Here is a 20822-nt window from a genome sequence, read left to right as displayed (position 1 = left end):
TTTCAAGTTGCCTTTTGAAATTTGCAACAAAACACATTTTTTGAGGCACGTTAGAAATGGTGGCCCCCTTCCGAGAAGTGGATATGAATAAAAGCCCTGAACTTTTCCATAATTTAACATTTTCAAGGATTACCATAATGTTTTTAATAACGTGCTGTTTTTGTATTTTCAAAATGTTTTTTTGTTCCCCAGCCCATCCGACAAGGTCAGAGATGGGAGCTCTGGCCGACCGACCGATCATCTGTCCATGTACTTTTGCGTACACAAAAACTGTTGAAAATTTAGCATTCATATTTATACTTCTCCTCTTTCCTTTACAAGGGGTATGTAAATTTATTAAAAATATTGTAGATATCTCTTCCTCATGGCATTATCTCAACCTGATTAGATCATGGCTGTAATTGGCTGAATTATTTTGCCATGGCAACCATCTCAGTAGCCGCGTGTGTACGCGATATTTCAAAAACCTTTCAAGATTTAGCTTTCATATTACACAGATCTATTCCTCATACCAACCAAAGGTGGGGCACCTGGAGTATCAGACTATCAGCTCCTTGTTTTTTAAATAATAGGATCATGTTTCTCGTGTACAAATTGTGACCCTGTTGGGCAGCAACCCCATCCCACCCCTCCAATCCCTCCCTTAAAGTGGCCTGAAAGAGCAGGTGAAATTTGCCGGCATAAATTAAAGAGGTTGCTAACTTGACAGTAAGTTCTGCCATCGGAAAGTAGATCCTGAAAGTTTAGTTACTGTTGTAAATATATTACAGGCCATCAGATGATACTCGTTACTGTCAAGAAATATTCTAAGTTGCCTGAAGTTTGGGGTGACCTTCAGGACATTGTTGTCCTGAACTCATGTTTAAGTTGGGGAAGTTTGAATGTTGTGTTCGTTACTTAAGTATCCTAGGCTGTGAAATATTTCCACTTTGTTTTGATTTCTCAATCCAAGGCAAATGAATACTGAAGCAAATCAATACGGAACTTGCTATTTTGGATTTTATTCATTCAATTACACAGTGGCCTCTATGTCATCCAGCAGAGGGCATTTTAACCTCGGTGAGGGCAAAAGTGATCCTTGCAAAACAGTAATCCCAAAGTTATCTTTTTCCCAAAGTCGGGAAAAGTAGCGTTACTCTGTAGCGTTTAATGAGTAGCGTTACTCTGAACGAATGTAAATGTGACGTGTGGCCACTTGCTTTAAATTCTTTATGGTTTTATTTTTCAAAGTCAATTCTCACATTGATTTCCTTTTTTTGTTCTCCTTGTTTTATAGGATGAGTTTGGTGCTGTGGTAATTATGTTTTGGTTGCTTATTTTCTTTCTTTCTTTTTTCATCGCTATTTTCTCCCTGCTAACGCATCTGTTTGGTGTGCACGATGAACTCATGTTGAGCAGTTATTCTGTCCCACCCTCGCACTAATCAACTTGTATACACTCACGCTTTGCTGTTGGGATGGCCAGATTGCTGTGTGCGGTCGGTCGGCATGGTGCTTCTACCCCTAACTTCTTTCAGCCCTGCAGTCCAATCTCAAAATGTTATTAAAAGGGGTAGTCAAGTAAAAATGTTTGCTTATGTTGTTGCAATGCCGACAAGTAGACATGAATGTTATTGTCCCAAATTTAACAATCTTGGCTTCATAAAGTAATTAAACTCGGGACACTTAACTGTCCTAATAATACACCTAGAACAATGCTGAACCCCCCCCCCCCCCGAAAAATTGATTGGTTAATTTGGATGTTTTTTTGCTGTGTTTTTATTATTTATTTTTTGGCAAGATATGGGATGAGGTGGAGGTGTGGTGGGGTGTGGGTGTGGGTGTGGCTTGGTGGGGAGTGGGTTGTTGGGTGTTAGTGGCAAGCATTCTTTTAAAAGGAGCCTTGTGGAACATATAGTCAGGTTCACTATGTTTTTTCGTTCAAAATCATGGTAGATTAGCAAACCTATACATTTTTGGAAACGTTATTACATGGAAAATCTGAAAATCAATGTTTACATTTGCCAATTCCGACCAATTCGATTCGACCAATTCGACCAATTCGACCAATCGACCAATTCCATTCGACCAATTCGACCATTCGACCAATCGCTTCGATCGACCATTCGACCATTCGACCAATTCGATCGATTCGATTCGATTCATCGAATTCGATTCGATCGACCATTCGACCAATTCGATTTGCCAATCAATTTGACCGACCTTTGCTTGTGTGGAACGGACTGTGAAAACGATGCGGACTATATTGTCGGATACGACACACAGGACAGTGATGACGAACTCTAAATGGCATATTCTGTAATCGTGTATGTTTGATGCTATTGACTGCCTGTGTATATTTTGTCATTGACTGCCTGTGTAGATGTGAAGTTATACTGACTGCATGTGTTTATATGATTTTGCTGACTGCCTGTGTATGTTTGGTGATATGAATTATTGTGACACATTTTGATGTTATTAACTGCCTGTACAAAATGATAACATGTATTTGATTATGCAACTTATCGCGAATATAAAGACAGTATTTTGCAATTCAAAACCTTTGATTCGTGTCTTACCATTCCCCATAGCACTAATTTGATACTTTCATTGGATTCCTTGTCCCTGAAAATATAGGTTTAGTATATTTTAAAAAGTTTTTAGGGTAATTAGAGGCAGAAATAGAACAAAATATGTATTTAAAGTGGCCATTTTGAAAATCCAAAATGGCCGCCATACAGGTATCTCTCCAAATGTAAACATTGATTTTTAGTTTCCTTATGCTATAACCTTTTCAAAAATGTATAGGTTTGCTAATCTACCATGATTTTGAACGAAATATAATTTATTGACATAGTGAACCTGACTAATAGAGTAATTATTCCATCATCTTTCATTGACTGGTAAAATAGGCAAGCCAACAAACGTGGACTTTTAATAAGGAACTTCGTCGATGACTTATCTCCGACATACCTATTGTTTTGGTATTGCCATCTACAGAAATCCAAAGCAGTTTAATGCAAAAATAAAATTATTACCCCATGCACGCAAAGCCAGAAGGGGGTTAAGCAATTAGTTTACTTTGTCTATCTACATATGTCGGTCTATGATCGAGGAACTACTTGACCTCAATTGAATTTTATATTTTGAACACACAACAGGCATTTTAAGGCCATTTTCCCTGCAAGAGCGGGGGTTAGCCTTGCGGTCCCCATGACAATCTTTTCCATTTTGCCCTATTTTCTGCATCTCCCCTTGTTAACCCCCTTGCCCGCATTTCTTCTTCGACCATCTTTAGCCAAGTCTTTCTCGGTCTTCCCCGTCTTCTACTTCCTTCTACATTCATTTCCATCATTCTTCTCAACCAGTCACTTTCATCCTTCCTCAACACATGACCAAACCATCTCAACCTGTTTCTCTTCACAGCATCCATCACAGGCTCTATTCCCATCATCTTTCACAATTCATCATTTGTCTTCCTCTCTCTCAACGATACTCCACACATCCAACGAACCATTTGCATTTCCACCCTTTCCAGCCTTCGTTGCTGTTCTACGTTCATTACCCATGTCTCGCTCTCATAAATCATAACACTTCTCACACATGCAGCATACACCTTTCCCTTCACTTCAGCTTCAACGACACTCCCCTTTAAGTTTCACACACGTACAAAATATATTCTTTGCACTTGTATTGATTTTCGTGACATCATCAAGTACACTGATGATTGTTCAATGAATGAAGAAAAAGCCATTTTCATGTATTCAGATACAAAGCTCTCAATTTGCTGTTTGTGCATTATGTTGAAGTTACTTTTGCACCTCCTATAGCTCATGCATGCCTCCAATAGCTCATGGAATGTTTTGACATCTTCATCTTATTGATGCTTGAAGATGTTGCAAAGAGTTCTATGGAAATTAATTTCATAACCGAGTTAATGCTTTGTGTATCCAGATTAGGTATTTTGTCAGTGGAGTAGTTTCAAAAAGTTTCAGTTTAAAAAAGGGTGTTTCACATTGACTGTGTTACATATTTATGGAATGTATGTGAATTACCATTCAGGTCTTTGCTTATCCGTGTGTAGTATATTAAGTTGTGGTGTAGTTGTTGTGGTTGGAGGGCCAGGAGCCCTTCGGAGGGAGTGGCCGGAAACGGAAGTGGCCGGAAACGGAAGTGGCCGGAAACGGAAGAAAAAAAGACACGAGGAGAAAAAAGGACGGTTCTTCTTCGTCCTCGCCCCGCGACGACAGAGGGTGGAATCGACCTTGCGCTGCGCGGAAAACAGAGGCGTTCCGAAACCCGTTTGGCGAGAGAGGAGTTACCTGGACGCGTAACTACCTGTTGACACGTGAAGTCCCCGTGAGTTCGTGCACGGAACCAAGCGGTCGCACGTTGGGCCGCGCGCGCGTTGCAAACCGCGCCGGGTTCTGCCCCGTCTACAAGGCCGCGTACGGGTCGCACGTTGAACCTCGCACGCGGTGCAAACCGCGCGTGGTTTTTGCCCCGTCTACAAGGACGCGTACGGGTCGCACTTCGGGGCCTCGCGCGCGTTGGAAGCCGCGCTGGGTTTGCCCCGTTGCTTGGCAAGGAGGTGCGCTGCAACAGCTGTCGCCGGTACGAGACGGCACGTTTGGAGCACGTCCGCCCGGGGTTCGTTCAACCGCCCGTGTGCGGAGACGAGAGACATTGTGGGAGACATTGACCACGGAGGGAGTCAGGAGTGGGGCTCACGTGAGGAATATATAAGATGGCCATCTTAGAGTTTGTATAGATGAGTTTACATCTTTGTAATATTGATTGTGCATTGTTGATGGTTGTGGATTGCTCAGAGAATATATTATTGATTATTCCGGATCCTTGGTGTGGGGTTTCTTCTTGACCGGAATTCATCTTGATTGCGTTACGAAAGCGTATAAACCATATATCTTTCTGGCGGGGTCCCTCCCACGGTCCGGGGGTCACCAAGACCAGGTAGTTACCGGGAGGACCACGTAACAGAATTGGGGGCTCGTCCAAATTACGATTTGCGGTTTCGCAATTGGGTCTACGTCCGGGATTTAAAATTGTATAAAATAATAAAATAATAATATTTTTTATTAATTAAAATTTATTAATTAATTATTAATTGGTAAATATTTTTTTTTTTGAGAAATTGGGGTAAAGTCTTGGGTGAAGGTTAACAGGTGTTAACGATAGGCACCATGGCGTTTGTGGCACAGAACTTTGGGGTAACACCGAGTGAGGCACAGTTCCGAGCGTTGCTAAAGTCGGACCTCTTGAAATTGGCCAAACATTTTAACTTGGAGGTCCGAACTAATTTGAGGAAGGCAGAGTTGCAGGCCACGGTGATACAATCTATGGTGGGATTAGGAAAATGGGACGAGTTAGCCTGGGAGTGGCTACCCGAAGAACCAGAAGACGTTGAGCTCCGGAAACTGGAGTTGCAATTACGGAGCCAGGAACGGATTAAAGAAGAAGAAAGGAAAGCAGAAGAGAGGAGGGAAGAGAAACAAGCGGAGGAAAGGAGAGTGGAACGAGAACTCCAGGAAAGGTTAAAAGAAGAAGAAAGGAAAGCAGAAGCGAGGAGAGAAGAGAAACAAGCAGAGGAAAGGAGAGTGGAACGAGAACTCCAAGAAAGGTTGGAAGAGAAAACAGCACAAGAAAGAACCGAGGAAAGGAGAGTGGAAAGAGAACTCCAGGAAAGAAGAGAAAAGGAACAAGCAGAGGAAAGGAGAGCTGCAAGGGACCTCGAAGCAGAGGAGAGAAAAGCGGAAAGGGAATTAAAGGAACGTGACATGGAGCTTCAGCAAGAAATCAAATTCAAGGAGCTGGAGTTAATGAGAGAACGGGGAGAGGCACCACCCTTGCTGACGGGGTCGACACCTAACCAGAAAACCTGGGATGTGGGCAGACATGTGAGGCTGGTTCCACCGTTCAGTGAAAAAGAAGTCGCGAAATTTTTTCCACACTTTGAGAAAGTGGCTCGACAATTAAACTGGCCGGAGGAGGCCTGGACCATACTCGTGCAAAGTGTGCTGGTGGGGAAAGCTCAGGAAATTTATTCGGCGCTACCAATGGACCAATGTGCAGATTATGAGGTACTGAAGAAGCACATCCTCAAGGCCTATGAGTTGGTTCCGGAAGCTTACAGGCAAAAATTCAGGAATGCCAGGAAGAGGGAGAGTGAGACCCATGTGGAGTTTGCCAGAGTGAAAGAAAACATGTTTGATCGGTGGTGTGAGTCAAAAGGAGTCGGGAAAGACTTCGAGAAATTGCGGGACTTGATCCTGGTGGAGGAATTCCAGCAGTGTGTCCACGAGGACATCAAAGTGTACCTGCAGGAAAAGAAGGTACCAAAGTTGTGGGACGCAGCCACCATGGCAGATGATTATGCCTTAACCCACCGAATAGGGGTCCACGAACCTAACTCCTCGCCTAGATCTCCGCAGGGGAGGTGGGGAACAGCAGGTGCGGAGAACGACCATACATGGCGGCGGCCTCGAGATGATTATGGGGACAACTATGATACCCCACCGGTTCGAAATCGGAGGGATGAGGGCCCAAGACAAACTTATAGTTCGGGGGGCCCGAGGCAGACCACAAGTTTTTCCTCCGGGCCTACTTGCGCTTTTTGCAAGAAACCTGGACACTTGATGTCCAGTTGTTACCGCATGAAAAGCGAAGACCCAGAGCGGAGTCCGACTACTACGACTCCAAACGCAATGGCCATTGTGAGAAATCGCCATCAAAAGGGTTACCAACCATTTATTTCAGAGGGGTTTGTGTCACGGGATGGAGCCTCGACTACCCGGAAACCGGTTAGGATATTGAGGGACACAGGGGCACATCAATCTTTAATGCTTGAAGGCATTTTGCCATGGTCCGAGGAGACGGCAACGGGGGATAGTGTTCGTTTACAGGGGATCGGGGGCGGTGTTAGTGCTCCCCTTCATGTCATCCATTTGGAGTCCGATTTGGTGTCAGGACCGGTCACCGTCGGTTTACAAGCCACGCTTCCTGTAGAGGGTGTATCTGTGGTTATCGGGAATGATTTGGCCGGGGGTCAAGTTTATGGTAACCTGAGGGTTGGTAAAGAGCCCAGCAGGGAAAATAACGCCACACCAGCTCGGGATGGCGACAAAAGTGCCAAGTTATTTGTAGGGGGACTGAACTTCAAAACAGAGGAAGAAGTTCTGACCTCTGCCTTCAACAGATATGGGCCGCTGGTGGAAGTGCGGTTGATAAGAGACTGGGAAACGCAACAGTCAAGAGGGTTCGGCTTTGTCACGTTTGCCAGCACAAAAGACGCCAGAGAGGCAGAGAAGAATTGGAATGGCAAGGATTTGGAGGGTCGGACCATAACAGTAGGGAAAGCATTTCGTAGGCGTCGAGAGGTCTACAGGAGAGGACAACTGGGCGGTAGTTTTGGTGGTAGCCGAGAAGGAGACCGCTATTCATGGGACTACAGGGACCAGTGGTCCCACCCTAATTATTAGGGAAGTTCTGAGAAGTTGAAGCACTGAAGGCGGCGGAGCCGCCGAGCCAAGATTCCTACACGAATTAACCGTGAACGCCGTTCCTAAAGGCGTCCAGGTAGTGAACTTTCATGCACGGACTAACCGTGAACTCCACGTTCCTCAAGGCGCCCATGTAGAGAACCTTCCTGCACGGACTAACCGTGAACTCCGCGTTCCTAAAGGCATCCATGTAGTGAATACTCGGCTTGGCCTCCCGGAAAAAGTGCTATCGAGTTGCTTAACTTTGGATCTTTGATCAACCCTTAACCTTCATTCCCAAGATACGGACGGTCAAAGTCAGAGGGTTGAGTTATCTGGTTTGTTTCTCCAAATTGGCCGGCAAAGAAAGTTTTCGCTGGGTTCAAACTTTCTTTCTTGAAGGGGGGGAGTGTTACATATTTATGGAATGTATGTGAATTACCATTCAGGTCTTTGCTTATCCGTGTGTAGTATATTAAGTTGTGGTGTAGTTGTTGTGGTTGGAGGGCCAGGAGCCCTTCGGAGGGAGTGGCCGGAAACGGAAGTGGCCGGAAACGGAAGTGGCCGGAAACGGAAGAATAAAAGACACGAGGAGAAAAAAGGACGGTTCTTCTTCGTCCTCGCCCCGCGACGACAGAGGGTGGAATCGACCTTGCGCTGCGCGGAAAACAGAGGCGTTCCGAAACCCGTTTGGCGAGAGAGGAGTTACCTGGACGCGTAACTACCTGTTGACACGTGAAGTCCCCGTGAGTTCGTGCACGGAACCAAGCGGTCGCACGTTGGGCCGCGCGCGCGTTGCAAACCGCGCCGGGTTCTGCCCCGTCTACAAGGCCGCGTACAGGTCGCACGTTGAACCTCGCACGCGGTGCAAACCGCGCGTGGTTTTTGCCCGGTCTACAAGGACGCGTACGGGTCGCACTTCGGGGCCTCGCGCGCGTTGGAAGTCGCGCTGGGTTTGCCCCGTTGCTTGGCAAGGAGGTGCGCTGCAACAGCTGTCGCCGGTACGAGACGGCACGTTTGGAGCACGTCCGCCCGGGGTTCGTTCAACCGCCCGTGTGCGGAGACGAGAGACATTGTGGGAGACATTGACCACGGAGGGAGTCAGGAGTGGGGCTCACGTGAGGAATATATAAGATGGCCATCTTAGAGTTTGTATAGATGAGTTTACATCTTTGTAATATTGATTGTGCATTGTTGATGGTTGTGGATTGCTCAGAGAATATATTATTGATTATTCCGGATCCTTGGTGTGGGGTTTCTTCTTGACCGGAATTCATCTTGATTGCGTTACGAAAGCGTATAAACCATATATCTTTCTGGCGGGGTCCCTCCCACGGTCCGGGGGTCACCAAGACCAGGTAGTTACCGGGAGGACCACGTAACAACTGTTTCTTCATCCTATTGTGTGCATATAGCTGGGGAGGCGTTTGTTGAATTTGCTGCTGAGGGCACAAACTGAAGAAAGTTTAACATGAATCTTATCACGTAAGAAGGTTATATAGTGCCTTCAGAAAGTATTCACACCCCTTGACTTTTTTCACATTTTGTTATATTACAGCCTGAATTAAAAATGGATCAAATAGAGATTTATTTTCACTGATCTACACATAATACCCCATAATGTCAAAGTGGAATTTTCTTCGAAATTTTTACAAAATAAGTAAAAATGAAAAGCTGAAATGTCTCGAGTAAGCAATCCCTTGGCTATGACACTCCAAATTGAGCTCAGGTGCATCCAATTTCCTCTGATAATCCTCAAGATGTCTCTACAACTTGATTGAGTCCACCTGTGGCCAATTCAATAGAGTGGACATTATTTAGAAAGATATACACCTTTCTATATAGGGTCCCACAGTTGACAGTGCATGTCAGAGCAGAAACTCTACCATGAAGTCCTAGGAACTGTCCGTAGAACTCCGAGATAGAATTGTGAGGTGGCATAGTCCTGGCGAAGGGTATAAAACAACTTCTAGAGTGTTGAATGTTCCCAAGAGCACAGTGAGCTCCATCGTTAGGAAATGGAGAGAATATGGAACTATTCAGACTGTACCTAGAGCTGGGCGTCCGACCAAACTGAGCAACCGGGCAAGAAGGACCTTGGTCTGGGTCCTAGGAGGTGAACAAGAACCAAATGATCACTCTGACAGAACTACAGAGTTCCTTGGCTGATATGGAAGAATCTGCCAGAAGGACAACAGTGTCTGCAGCACTGCACAAATCTAGGCTCCATGGGAGTGCCCAGATGGAAGCCACTCCTGAGAAAAAGGCACATGACAGCACACCTAGAGTATGCAAAATGGCACGTGAAAGGCTGTGCATGAGGTAAAGTGTTCTGTGGTCTGATGAGATGAAAATCGAACTCTTTGGCCTGAATGCAAAGTGCTACGTCTGGCGGAAGCCAAGCTCAGCTCATCACCCATCTAACACCATCCTTACCGTAAAGCATGGTGGTGGCAGCATCATGCTATGGGAATGTTTTTCAAAGGCAGGGACTGGGAGACTTGCAAGGAAAGAGGGAACAATGAATGGAGCCAAATATAAGCAAATCTTTGAGGAGAACCTGCTTCAGAGTGCAAAAGATCTTGGACTGCGGCAAAGATTTTGTTCCAACAGGACAATGACCCCAAGCATACAACCAAATCAACACTGGAATGACCTTCAGAACAACAATGTGAAAGTGCTTGAGCGGCGCAGCCAAAGCCGAGACTTGAATCCCTTTGATAATCTGTGGAAAGACTTGAAGATTGCTGTTCACTGATGCTCCCCATCCAACTTGACAGAGCTTGAGCAAATCTGCAAGGAAGAATGGGTGAAACTCCCCAAAGCCAGATGTATAAAGCTGATACAGACTATTTGACTTGATAGTGACCAAGATATTTCTTTATTTCATTTTTGATTATTTTGTAAAAATATCTAAAAGAAAAAAAATCCACTTTGTCATTATGGAGTATTATGTGTAGATCAGTGACAAAAAAAAGTCTCATTTTAATCCATTTAAATACAAGCTTTAACAACAATATGTGAAAAAGTCAAGGGGTGCGAATACTTACTGAAGGCCTGTATAATTGATTGTCTGTATAGAAAAGTTTGGTCTCTTAACTCTGCGGAATGGCTGGACCATGGGTGAGATTTGTTCATGATAACTTGCTACTGTAAGATTTTCTTCAATCGCAATCATCCTCGTTCATTTTAGGGTTTGGATGATGCCTTCCCACACCAGAATACTTCCTTGACTGAAATGATTCTGCTTGGAAATACAGGTACCTTTATGGTAGGAAAGCCATGTGATGTGAAATATCACGACACCACAAGAGCTACTGAGTAAGATCTTGAATCAAAAGGTATGTTAGTGAGTCATCTTGCTGTTTATTCCATATTCACAAAGATTATTAAAAACCCTTCTGCATTAAACGTCGAAAGCCAATGGATTTGTCACATGACAGTGACTGCTTGTAACTGCTCCATGAGCAACCAATGCGTTGCAGTTTTGCTTGTCATCTACTTTGAACTTTATTTCAAACTACATTTGTAGTCATGTTAACATCAATTTGGTTTCAGACCAGGTCACTCAATCTTGGATGTGCTGTTTATACTCTCTCAACAATGGATGGAGGCCCTCAATGTCAGGCATGAGATCAGGGCTGTCTCTCTGGACATATCTCGTGCTTTCGATAGTCTGGCATCCCACCTTGCATCCAAACTCTCTGCCTATGGCATCCAAGGACAATTCCACTCTTGGATTACTGACTTCCTCTACATTCACAGCCAATGTGTATGTAGCTCTCAATGGACTTTCATCTCCTCTCCCTGTTAAAGTTTGAATGCTGCAAGGCAGTGTTCTAGGCCCCATCATATTCCTAATCTTCATCAACAATTTATCTGACTGTAAAATCCTCTTTATCTCTTTGATGATGACTTTACCCTCTGCTGTGACATATCTATTCCTTCAGCCTTGCAGACTGCAGCCTCTTTCCTCTCTTCAGACCTTAACAAAATCACAACCTGGTCAAACACATTCTCACTATCTCTCCTTCAAAAGGACCATCTGGTTAACACTCCCATCTACTTTCTTAACAATCCTCTTGAAGAGGTTCATTCATTCAATCTCCTGGGTCTCGCTGTCACTCATTATCTTTTTTGGGCAAACCACATTTCAAAGTTGGCCTCCAAAGCCAGCCGCTGACAGGGTATCCTCTGTCGTAAAAAGAATTTCCTTGGCACACCTGAACTTCTATCCACCTACACGGCTTTCATCTGCAGCATGATGGAGTAGTTCTCTCCCCTGTGGGCTGGCTCCCCTGCCTCACACCTTGCTCAGCTTGACACTGTGGAAACCAAGGCTTTCAAGTTCATTGGAATCTCTGGCGATGATGCTGAGTCTATCGGCCTTTCACTTTTGCATCACAGACCGGTCTGTGGTCTCCTCCACCTCCTTTCTGGTCTTGCACTCTCTGCTGTTTCTGTGCTTTGTCTCCCCCAGGTTTCTGCAGGATGCACACGGTCCACCAGCAGACCCCTTCTGGTGAAACTCTCAAAATCCAGGATCACTGTTCACCTCCATTCATTCGTTTATCTTTTTCCCCTTTTGTGGAACAAACTTTCACTTTCTCTTCAATGTTGCTCTTCCCTCCAGGTCTTCAAACAGTTGTTCACCACCATCTCAGGTCACCCCCCATCCAAAACCATGATCTATTCTACCCCCTTTAAACCTCGTTCCAAGTTTCCAGTTTTCCCTTCCTGAGGGTTTGAGGCTATCCATCTTTTCCAACCTGTGTTTCCTCCCCATGACCTTATTTTTCCCCACATCCCTTACTTCTCCACGTCTCAATATATGTTGTCTCTCATCCCTGCTGTTGGTGTGCTTTTTTTTTTTTTTTTTTTTTTTTTTTTTTTGTTGCATACAAGATCGAGGCTCGTGAAAGAGCGAACATTAATCACACAAAAAGACAAACCGACACATAAAACATATAACATCGGGAGCGGTAGACAAGATGGGGAGAGAGGGGGAAGGACACAAACACAACATTTGAGAGCAGGGACCGAGAGACATCGAGAGATCTGGGCGAGGGCTTTGGGGGGGGGGGGGGCATGGGAAGGGGGCGGTGGGAGAGGTATAAAACATATGGACACTGCCAGGACTTCCAGGAAAGAAGTTGGAATTTCAAACAAGGTGGATCTGGGGTGAATTAGCGGGGGTAGAAAAGATCAAGGTTTTGGATGGGGGAAGATAAGAGATGGTGGTGAACAGCTGTTTTAAAGACCTGGAGGGAGGAGTGGGATTGAAGGGAGTGAGGGAGTTTGTTCCAGAGGCAGGAGAAAAGAGGAATGAAAGAGTGAAGGTGAGCAGAGAGCCAAGATTTCGGCAGTTTAACCATCAGAGGGTTGCTGGCAGATCTTGTGCGACCTGCAGGAATATTTGGGGGACAGAGCACAGAGAGAGCTGGGGGTGCAAGGCCGGAGAGGAGTCGGTAGAAGACAGAAAGATCACCTACCTGCCTGCGGTGAGTGAGTGAAAGGCCCTCAGAGATAGCTTCATTGCGGGAGATTCCAATAATTCTGAAAGCTTTGGTTTCAACAGCGTGAAGCCGAGCTAGGTGTGAGGCAGGAGCACCGGCGCATAGGGGAGAACAGTATTCCATTGAACTGCGGATGAAAGCCTTGTATGTGGTGAGGAGCTCAGGTGTGCCGAGGAAGGACTTCGCACGATGGAGGATGCCCAGTCGGCGACTGGCTTTGGAGGCCAGCTTGGAAATGTGGTTTTCCCAAGAAAGATCATGGCAGATAGTGAGACCCAAAAGCTTGAGCGACAGAACTTCTTGGAGAGGATTGTTGAGAAAGTAGATGGGAGGGTTGTCCAGTCGATCTTTTCAGAGAGACATAGTAAGAGTGTGAGATTTGTCAGGATTGAAAGACATGTTCCACTTGTTTGACCAGTCTGTGATTTTGTCCAAGTCTTCAGAGAGTGAGGAGGCTGCAGACTGCCGATCTGAGGGAAGAGGAATGGAGCGGCAGAGAGTGGAGTCATCAGCAAAGAGATAGAGAGGATTTTCAAGAGAGTCAGAGAGATCATTGATGAAGACCAGAAAAAGCACGGGGCCCAGAATACTGCCTTGGGGAACTCCAGCCTGAACAGGAAGATGAGATGAGAGAAACCCATTCAGGGCCACACGTTGACGACGACTAGAGAGGAAGTCCGCCAGCCATGCGTGGAGATTTCCATGGATACCAAAGGAGGAGAGTTTGGTGAGCAGATCGGGGTGCCAGACCGTGTCGAAGGCACGTGATATGTCGAGGGAGACAGCTCTAATTTCCTGTTTGGCATTGAGGACCTCCATCCATTGTTGAGACAGCAGAAGCAGCATGTCCAGAGTAGAGTGACCTGGTCTGAAACCAAATTGATGATCAGAGATCAAGCCATTGGAGAAGAGGAAAGATTTCATATCCGAAGCAATGATGGATTCCATGACTTTGCTGATAATTGGGAGAAGGCTGATTGGTCTGTAGTTGCTAGGATCTGTTTTTGCACCTTTTTTGTGCATAGCGGTGATGTTGGCTGATTTCCAAGCAGATGGCAGTTGACCTTGAGCAAAAGAGAGGGTGAAGAGAACAGAGAGAGGGTGAGATAGAGCGGCAGAGCAGGATTTTAGGACCCGTGGGCTGATGCCGTCGGGTCCAGTTGCAGAATCAGAGTCGAGGGTTGACAGAAACTTTTCCACCTTGTCAGGAGGAAAGGACACGGAGTCCAGGAGCAGCAGGGTACGACTGGGTATGGTGGGTACAGAGAGGGATGGGTTTGGGACACAAGATTTAGAGGCAAACACAGAGTTGAGGCATTCAGCTTTTTCATGTGCGGAGTCAGCTGTGTAGCCGTTTGAGGTAAGGGAGGGGATGGAGGGGGAACAAACACCAGAAACGGATTTGACCAGACGCCACCAGGATTTGGAAGAGGGAGACAGATAAGAGAGTTCGGTCTTGAGAACGGAGAGATATTGTTTGCTGGCTCTCCTGAGGGTGGACACACACTTGTTTCGGGCTTTGTGAAAGGAAATGAGATTTCCTTCCGTTGGATTTGCTTTCCAGGAGACAAAGGCAAGTTGTTTCTGGGCAACAGCCTCACCACAAGATTCCGTGTACCATGGACGGGAGGAAGGGTATGACGACTGAAGACGAGATGGGATAAATCTGTGCATGAGAGAGAGAAATTTACTTTGGAAGAATTCCCAGGATGAGTTGATGTCAGAGGTGGTAGAGATGGGAGACCAGTCCAGATGATTGATGGCTGCTTGAAGACCGTGCCAGTTGGCCTGAGTGAAATGCCAGACTCGTCGACACTGAGCAGGCTCCCTGAGGATGGTCAGAGAGATGTCCACTTTAACAAGGACATGATCAGATGATCCGATTGGAGCAGAAGAAGAGCAGCAGACATTTTCAGGGAAGTTAGTCATAACCAAGTCCAGAAGAGAAGATGTGCCGTTGACTGAGATCCGGGTCGGGAAATTGACAGATTGTGTCAGTCCCAGTGAGTCGCAGAAGTCCTTTGCTGAGGAGCCATGGCTGGTGAGAGAGGTACCCACACCCAGCCAACTGGCATGATGACAGTTGAAATCACCACATATGAGGAAGAGAGAGTTGGGATGAGTAGATAGAAGTTGGTCCATATTATCAGACAGCGAGATGTAGATGGAGTCATCACTGTTTGGTGGACGGTACAACACACATATGAACAAGAGGTGGGAGCGAAGGGGAAGCCGTAGCCAGAGGTATTCCTGGGGGTGAGGTGGAGAGAGTGCAGTGCAGGGCGAGTGAGGAAGAGAGTTTTTGATAAAGATAGCAACCCCACCTCCAGGACGAGGCTCAGGTCTATCATACCGGAGGAGGGAGTAGCCCGGGAGAGATACTAAGGAATCAGAGACATCATAAAGGAGGAAAGTTTCTGTTAAGCAGATCACGTCTGGTTTGACAGAAGCAACCTGTATGGAGAGATCAGTTAAGTTTGAACGAAGGCCCCGGATGTTTGAGGTCCATACCGTTAATGAAGAGGAAGGGGGAGCATCAGATACAGAACAGGGGGGAGGAGGGGTAGGGTAAGATGTGGAAGAGGTGGAAGAGGTGGAAGAGGTAGGGAGAGCTGTTGAAGGTGTGTCAGAGATTTCAGAATAGCTCGGAGAAAGGGAAGGATGGGGTGGACAAACGGTTTGATGGTGATTGGGTGAGGCACAATGAGGTGTTATTTGAGGAGGGGGAAGAGCGAGGCAGAAGGTTGGGGGAGATGGAGGTGAGAGTTGGAAGGGGGAAGAAGCGGGGAGGACGCTTTGAGGAGGGGGAGTGAGAGGGGGGAAATTGAGAAGCAATGAGGGTGGGGAGATTTGAAGGGATCCTCCCTCTTCCTCCCTCTCTTTCTACTGTTCCTTTTTATTATGATGCATCCTTATCTTTTCTATAGCCTGGTGTTGGCTTAGCGGTTAGGGTGCTGGCTTGGGATCCTAGGATCCTGGGTTCGAATCCCGGTCAATCGCTGAATTAACGCCAGGGGGGTTGACTCAGCCTGTCATCCTTCCGAGGTCGGCAAATTGAGTACCAGTTCACTGGTAATTCCCTGTGTGTCGCAAAAGGCGACTAACAGGGTTGGCGGCAGGAAGAGCATCCAGCCATAAAATATTGCTTCAAAAAGGGGACCAAGGTGCCTGAAAAAGGGCAACCCCTGCTCTGTGGGGAAAAATGGCCTCTAAAGGTGGTTCTTCTTATCTGTTCTATGTTCTAACTCCTCCATAGGTCTGGACTTTATAAAGAAAAAGAAAAAGAAAATTGTAAAAAGTGCAATAAAGATTGTAAATAGTTCTGATACACGCTGATGTTCTGATAATGTCTAGCAATCTCAAATTTCCCCCTTATATCTGTGAATTATTAATTCCTTCATTCATTCATCATTAATTTTGATAAGCACGGCATGGTGGATGCTAAGATGAAAATTTTATGGTAAAAGGAGTGAAAGTGAAAAAATGATAATAATAATAAGTGGTCAATAAAATTTACACATTTGATTAAACAAATTGTACATGAGAAACAATTGCAAAGGTGACCTCAAATGGTCTTCCGAATTACCTTTTGCAAAGTAATCACTGCCCCCAATGCAATATAAAAACGGATTTTGTTAAAGAATAATGTTGTTTTTACGGCATAGCTCAACGGGCAAAGCCGTCCAGAACAGTGTTTGCCCGTCTGTACGTATGTATGTATACCAATCAGAGCTGGGGATCTGGTCACATGACAGGGTGATGTGATTATGTCTGATGTCATTACGGCGGTACGGCGGCTGACTCTCCACACTCAGGCATTTTGATTCCAATGTCGTTCAGGCCGAACATATCGTCGAACCTGTCATATATCACAATTGCCATGCCCTACCTTTACGTTTTTCAATCAGTGTGAAACACAAACAAACCGATTGTTAAAATGACCATCAAATATCAAAAGCATCGGCGTTACGTCTCTTCCAACAATACGGTACGTATAGGCCTTTGGCTTCATGCCTCACCTTCAGGCCGCTTTGGACAAATTAAGCCCAGGTTTCTTAATGTAGTGTATCGCATCATTTCAGTAGTATCGTTTTTGTAATAGTAATAATAACAAGCATTCTGAGTATTGCACTGCAATACATGTCCCCTACCGGCATTGGGTAGCACTGTCATAGAAGACAGTATTATGACTTACCGCACTCCAAATTGTAGTCCGGAAAACTGTTGGGGAAATTCCCAAAGTTCAAAGTGCCATAAGTTTGTCAAAAATGATCGAAACGTCGTGAAGTTCGAACTTGATCTGTAACTTATCATGACGAAACCATGTACCAAGTTTGAAATCATTAGCATTAAGAGTTCAGGAAAAAAAGTCCGGAAAGCTGTTCCTTGCGTGCCGGACTGACTGACGGACTGACACACTGACGGACGGAGGGACGGCGTGCAAACCTATAGTCCCCTACGTTGTACACCTGTAGGGGACTAATTATAATATAGTAAATATGACCATAACGCTTTAATCCCAATGTTGTGAATAGAAAGTTGATGGATTGAAGTGGTGTATGGTTCATGAATAAATGATAAGCGGTGTGCGGTACGAACAACCGCGGAAGTAAGGAATTGGCCTCGTTTTTTTTTATAGCATGTTATTAACCCAATCCTTGTGGGGTATATATATTACAGTAGATCTTCCCTCGGTTCTGTAAGTAAAACTTACCTCACAGATGTCGGAATTCCTCTAAATTTATTTGTTTAATGTTATAAACATCATTAGCGACTGTTTAAAAAGCTAAGCATGTGTGTTTGTGGTTTATAATATTTCACAATCCCGGCTACGCCGCTGTTAGACTTTTGGTCTTGTTTTATGTTTACCTACTTGATAACCACAAATTCACTATCGCCATGCATTGACCAATTATTAGGTTAAGAACATGGTGATGACTCAACCATCTCACATTCCCATGTGCTGTCTGCTCAAGAGTCTGATACCTGAAATAATAGTTGAGCTAACTCTGAGGCAGTTGCTTAGGCTGCTGGGGGAGAAAAACAACTGCAAATGGTTTGTAAAGCATGGAAGGCCTTGATGGTAATTTATTTTCCTTCTCCTTTGAAACACCAAATTACTATTCCCCTGACCCGTAGAGCGAGGAGGTTTTCTTGGAGGCACAGATTCAGAACATCACATGTTCACCCATGTGCATGGAGCACGTGTCTCTTGAGCCTTCACAGATGTATTCTGTCATTGAGCTCAATAAGGCAGAGGCACCATATGCCGACAGGTGCGCTCTCTAAGTTTCATATACAATGTGCTCATAAAAAGCTGTAAGAACATCTTTCAACCTTCACACCATTTGACCTTTGTAACTGGACCATTCAGAGTTGAGGAACTCGGTAGTGTTTGAAACAGCAAAGGTCTCACCTTGTGTAGCTTTTCTTGGTGGTTTCATGCAGCTTTTTTCGGTTGAAAAAGCATGTGGGGAGTCAATTTATTTATAATCCTAGTCACCTGGGGTAATTGATTAGGTCAGAGCTGATTGGTTATTCTCTGCAATTACAGATGAGGATGTGATTGGATCTTGAAGTTCATATATATATATATATATATTATATATATATATATATATTTTATATATATATATATATATATATATATATATATATATATATATATATATATATATTGTTGCGGATATGAGAACTGTATATTTTGTTTGATTGTGTGCTTTATTATTATTGTTATTATTGTTTATTCTACGCCCCCCTGCCTCCGGAGCTGTGTAAAGGTGAAAGGGCATCCCATAATTAGTCCACAAGCATACACGTCAGCCAAATAATAGAATACCCCTGTTGATAGTTATCTCTTATTCTGTGTTTTAGGGTAAGGCTGTGTCTCCCATTAATTGAAGTACTCCATTGCACCAGTGAAAGAGATAGATTCCCTTCATTCCCACTCCCAACACTTCCATTCCCCCCTTTTCGTCAATTGCAATTCGCATTGCCAACTGCATGTTGGGCGGTTTTCCCTTCATCCGCCATTGACCACGAGGCAGGGATGGGGAAGAAAGGCGGGTCCCCACCTCGTCAGAGAGGGGAGGAGTGAGCCAGCCCCACTCGACCAACCATGAACAAGGGGTTTGGCTTGAGAGGGCGGAGAGAGAACGTTTGGGGGAGGTTCGCAAAGGTTCAAGGGTGGGGCTATATATAACCCATGAGAGACGCCCCCACGAGAGATGCACTTTGAGTTGAGACAAGGAGGGACGAAAAAGAGCTGGGTCATCAGAGCAAGAGCGCGTAAGGAGGAGAGAACCCGTCACGCCAGACCCCCCCACCAGCGCATCGGCTCCACCAAGCAGCTCCGACCCGTGATCCCGCGCACACGACAGGCCCGGTGGCATCAGCGGCCGTCGAGGTCCAGCCCGACGTCCCGTGCGGGATCAAGCTCCAGCCAGCTCCGTGCCGTCCTCCCCCTCCAGCCACACACCTCCTTCCAGCAATCCACTCTGCAATTCCCCGCGTGAGTCAGTGTCTTTGTTTGTTCTGTCCTGGGAATAATTAAGTCTGTATAAGTTAATAATTGCACTGTGTCTCTGATCCTTCTGTATATTATTTTATTATCTTTCCTTCTCCTTGGTTACTTTGAGCATGTAAATAGTAGGAATAAATTTAGTAGTATTTCCAACCTTTTTGTCTTCTTCTTCTTCTTCTTCACATCCGTGTCGCCTTTGTCTTTTCCCTATTGAATAGCTGCGGTGCGATCCGGCCAACGTTTGGGTTCTAATCGGGGAGTAACTGTTCGGTCGCGGAGCCTTCGCTCGGCCCATCATAACATCTAAACCGCGATCAGTAACAATATATATATATATATATATATATATATATATATATATATATATATATATATATATATATATATATATATATATATATATATATATATATATATATATATATATATATATATATTGTTACAGACACGACTTTGATGTTAAAGTGGGCCGAGCGGAATGGCCGTCGTGTCCGCACAAATTACCCGACTATACTCGACGTTGACGAAGTCGCGCGATGCTGGCTCAATAAGGAAAAGAAGACACCCGGCTGGATTACAATAACACAATACGACACCAGGGGTTCAGTTCTCAAGACCTCCGGAGGAGGTTATATTCGTACGGAAAGGTCAGATTACAGGGGCTAGAGTTATAATCACAGAAAGACAGGCACTTAGACACACTCTTATATTAACCCCGGACAGACGACAGACAAACGGGACAAGGCTGACTCACACGGGGGTTGATGAAAAGGACAGCGGGTATCGATGGCTCAAGGTGCACTCTTGGCTCAAAGCAGGGTCCAGTACGGTCCGGTCCGGTCCAAAGATGCGGGGAGGTCGCAGCGCTCGGATGGCGTCTTGTCTGCTCAAGCTGGGGGCGCATCTGACTCAGCGCTCGCAGGTGGCTTTCCTTCTCCAAGCTGGGTGCGCATCTGACGTCACATCCGGCGCGGGGCCGCGTATATCCGGCGGGGAGTGACACGCCCTCGGCTCGTTAGCTCCGCCTCGTGGAATCGGCACGTTGCTTCTCATTGGGTGCGTGCGGGGGGTTTACCAGGCTCCGCCCTTGACGAGGAGCTGACAAGGAGCCCCTTCGTGGTAACCCCGTGGAGCGCATGGTCTGGAGCTAATCGAGCCGGTGTGAGGACGCATCCTCCCCCGCTCCGCCGCCATCTCCTCTGTTGTTGTTGTTATTGTTGGGGAAGAAGATGGAAGGAGGTATGGGAAAGGTCCTAAACTCACTACTGATGCCATATAATCACATTCTGGTGCAACGAAGAGTCATAAT

At 45.5% G+C, this 20822-nt stretch overlaps 1 protein-coding gene across 2 annotated transcripts in view; it reads left to right on the top strand.

The window, feature by feature from the left end:
• TRAPPC13 (trafficking protein particle complex subunit 13) overlaps nucleotides 1-20822 on the top strand; it is an 82901-nt gene that overhangs the window by 41280 nt on the left and 20799 nt on the right. For both annotated transcript variants that reach the window (XM_068096700.2, XM_068096708.2), the window contains exons 8-9: nucleotides 1277-1294; nucleotides 18130-18266. In XM_068096700.2, the coding sequence (XP_067952801.1) occupies nucleotides 1277-1294; nucleotides 18130-18266 (155 nt within the window). The remainder of the gene's footprint in view (nucleotides 1-1276; nucleotides 1295-18129; nucleotides 18267-20822) is intronic.

Source organism: Myxine glutinosa, chromosome 1 (assembly GCF_964187855.1).
Source record: "Myxine glutinosa chromosome 1, kmMyxGlut1.1, whole genome shotgun sequence".
Taxonomy (NCBI): Eukaryota; Metazoa; Chordata; class Myxini; order Myxiniformes; family Myxinidae; genus Myxine; species Myxine glutinosa.
This window is presented reverse-complemented; position numbering and strand designations above follow the sequence as displayed.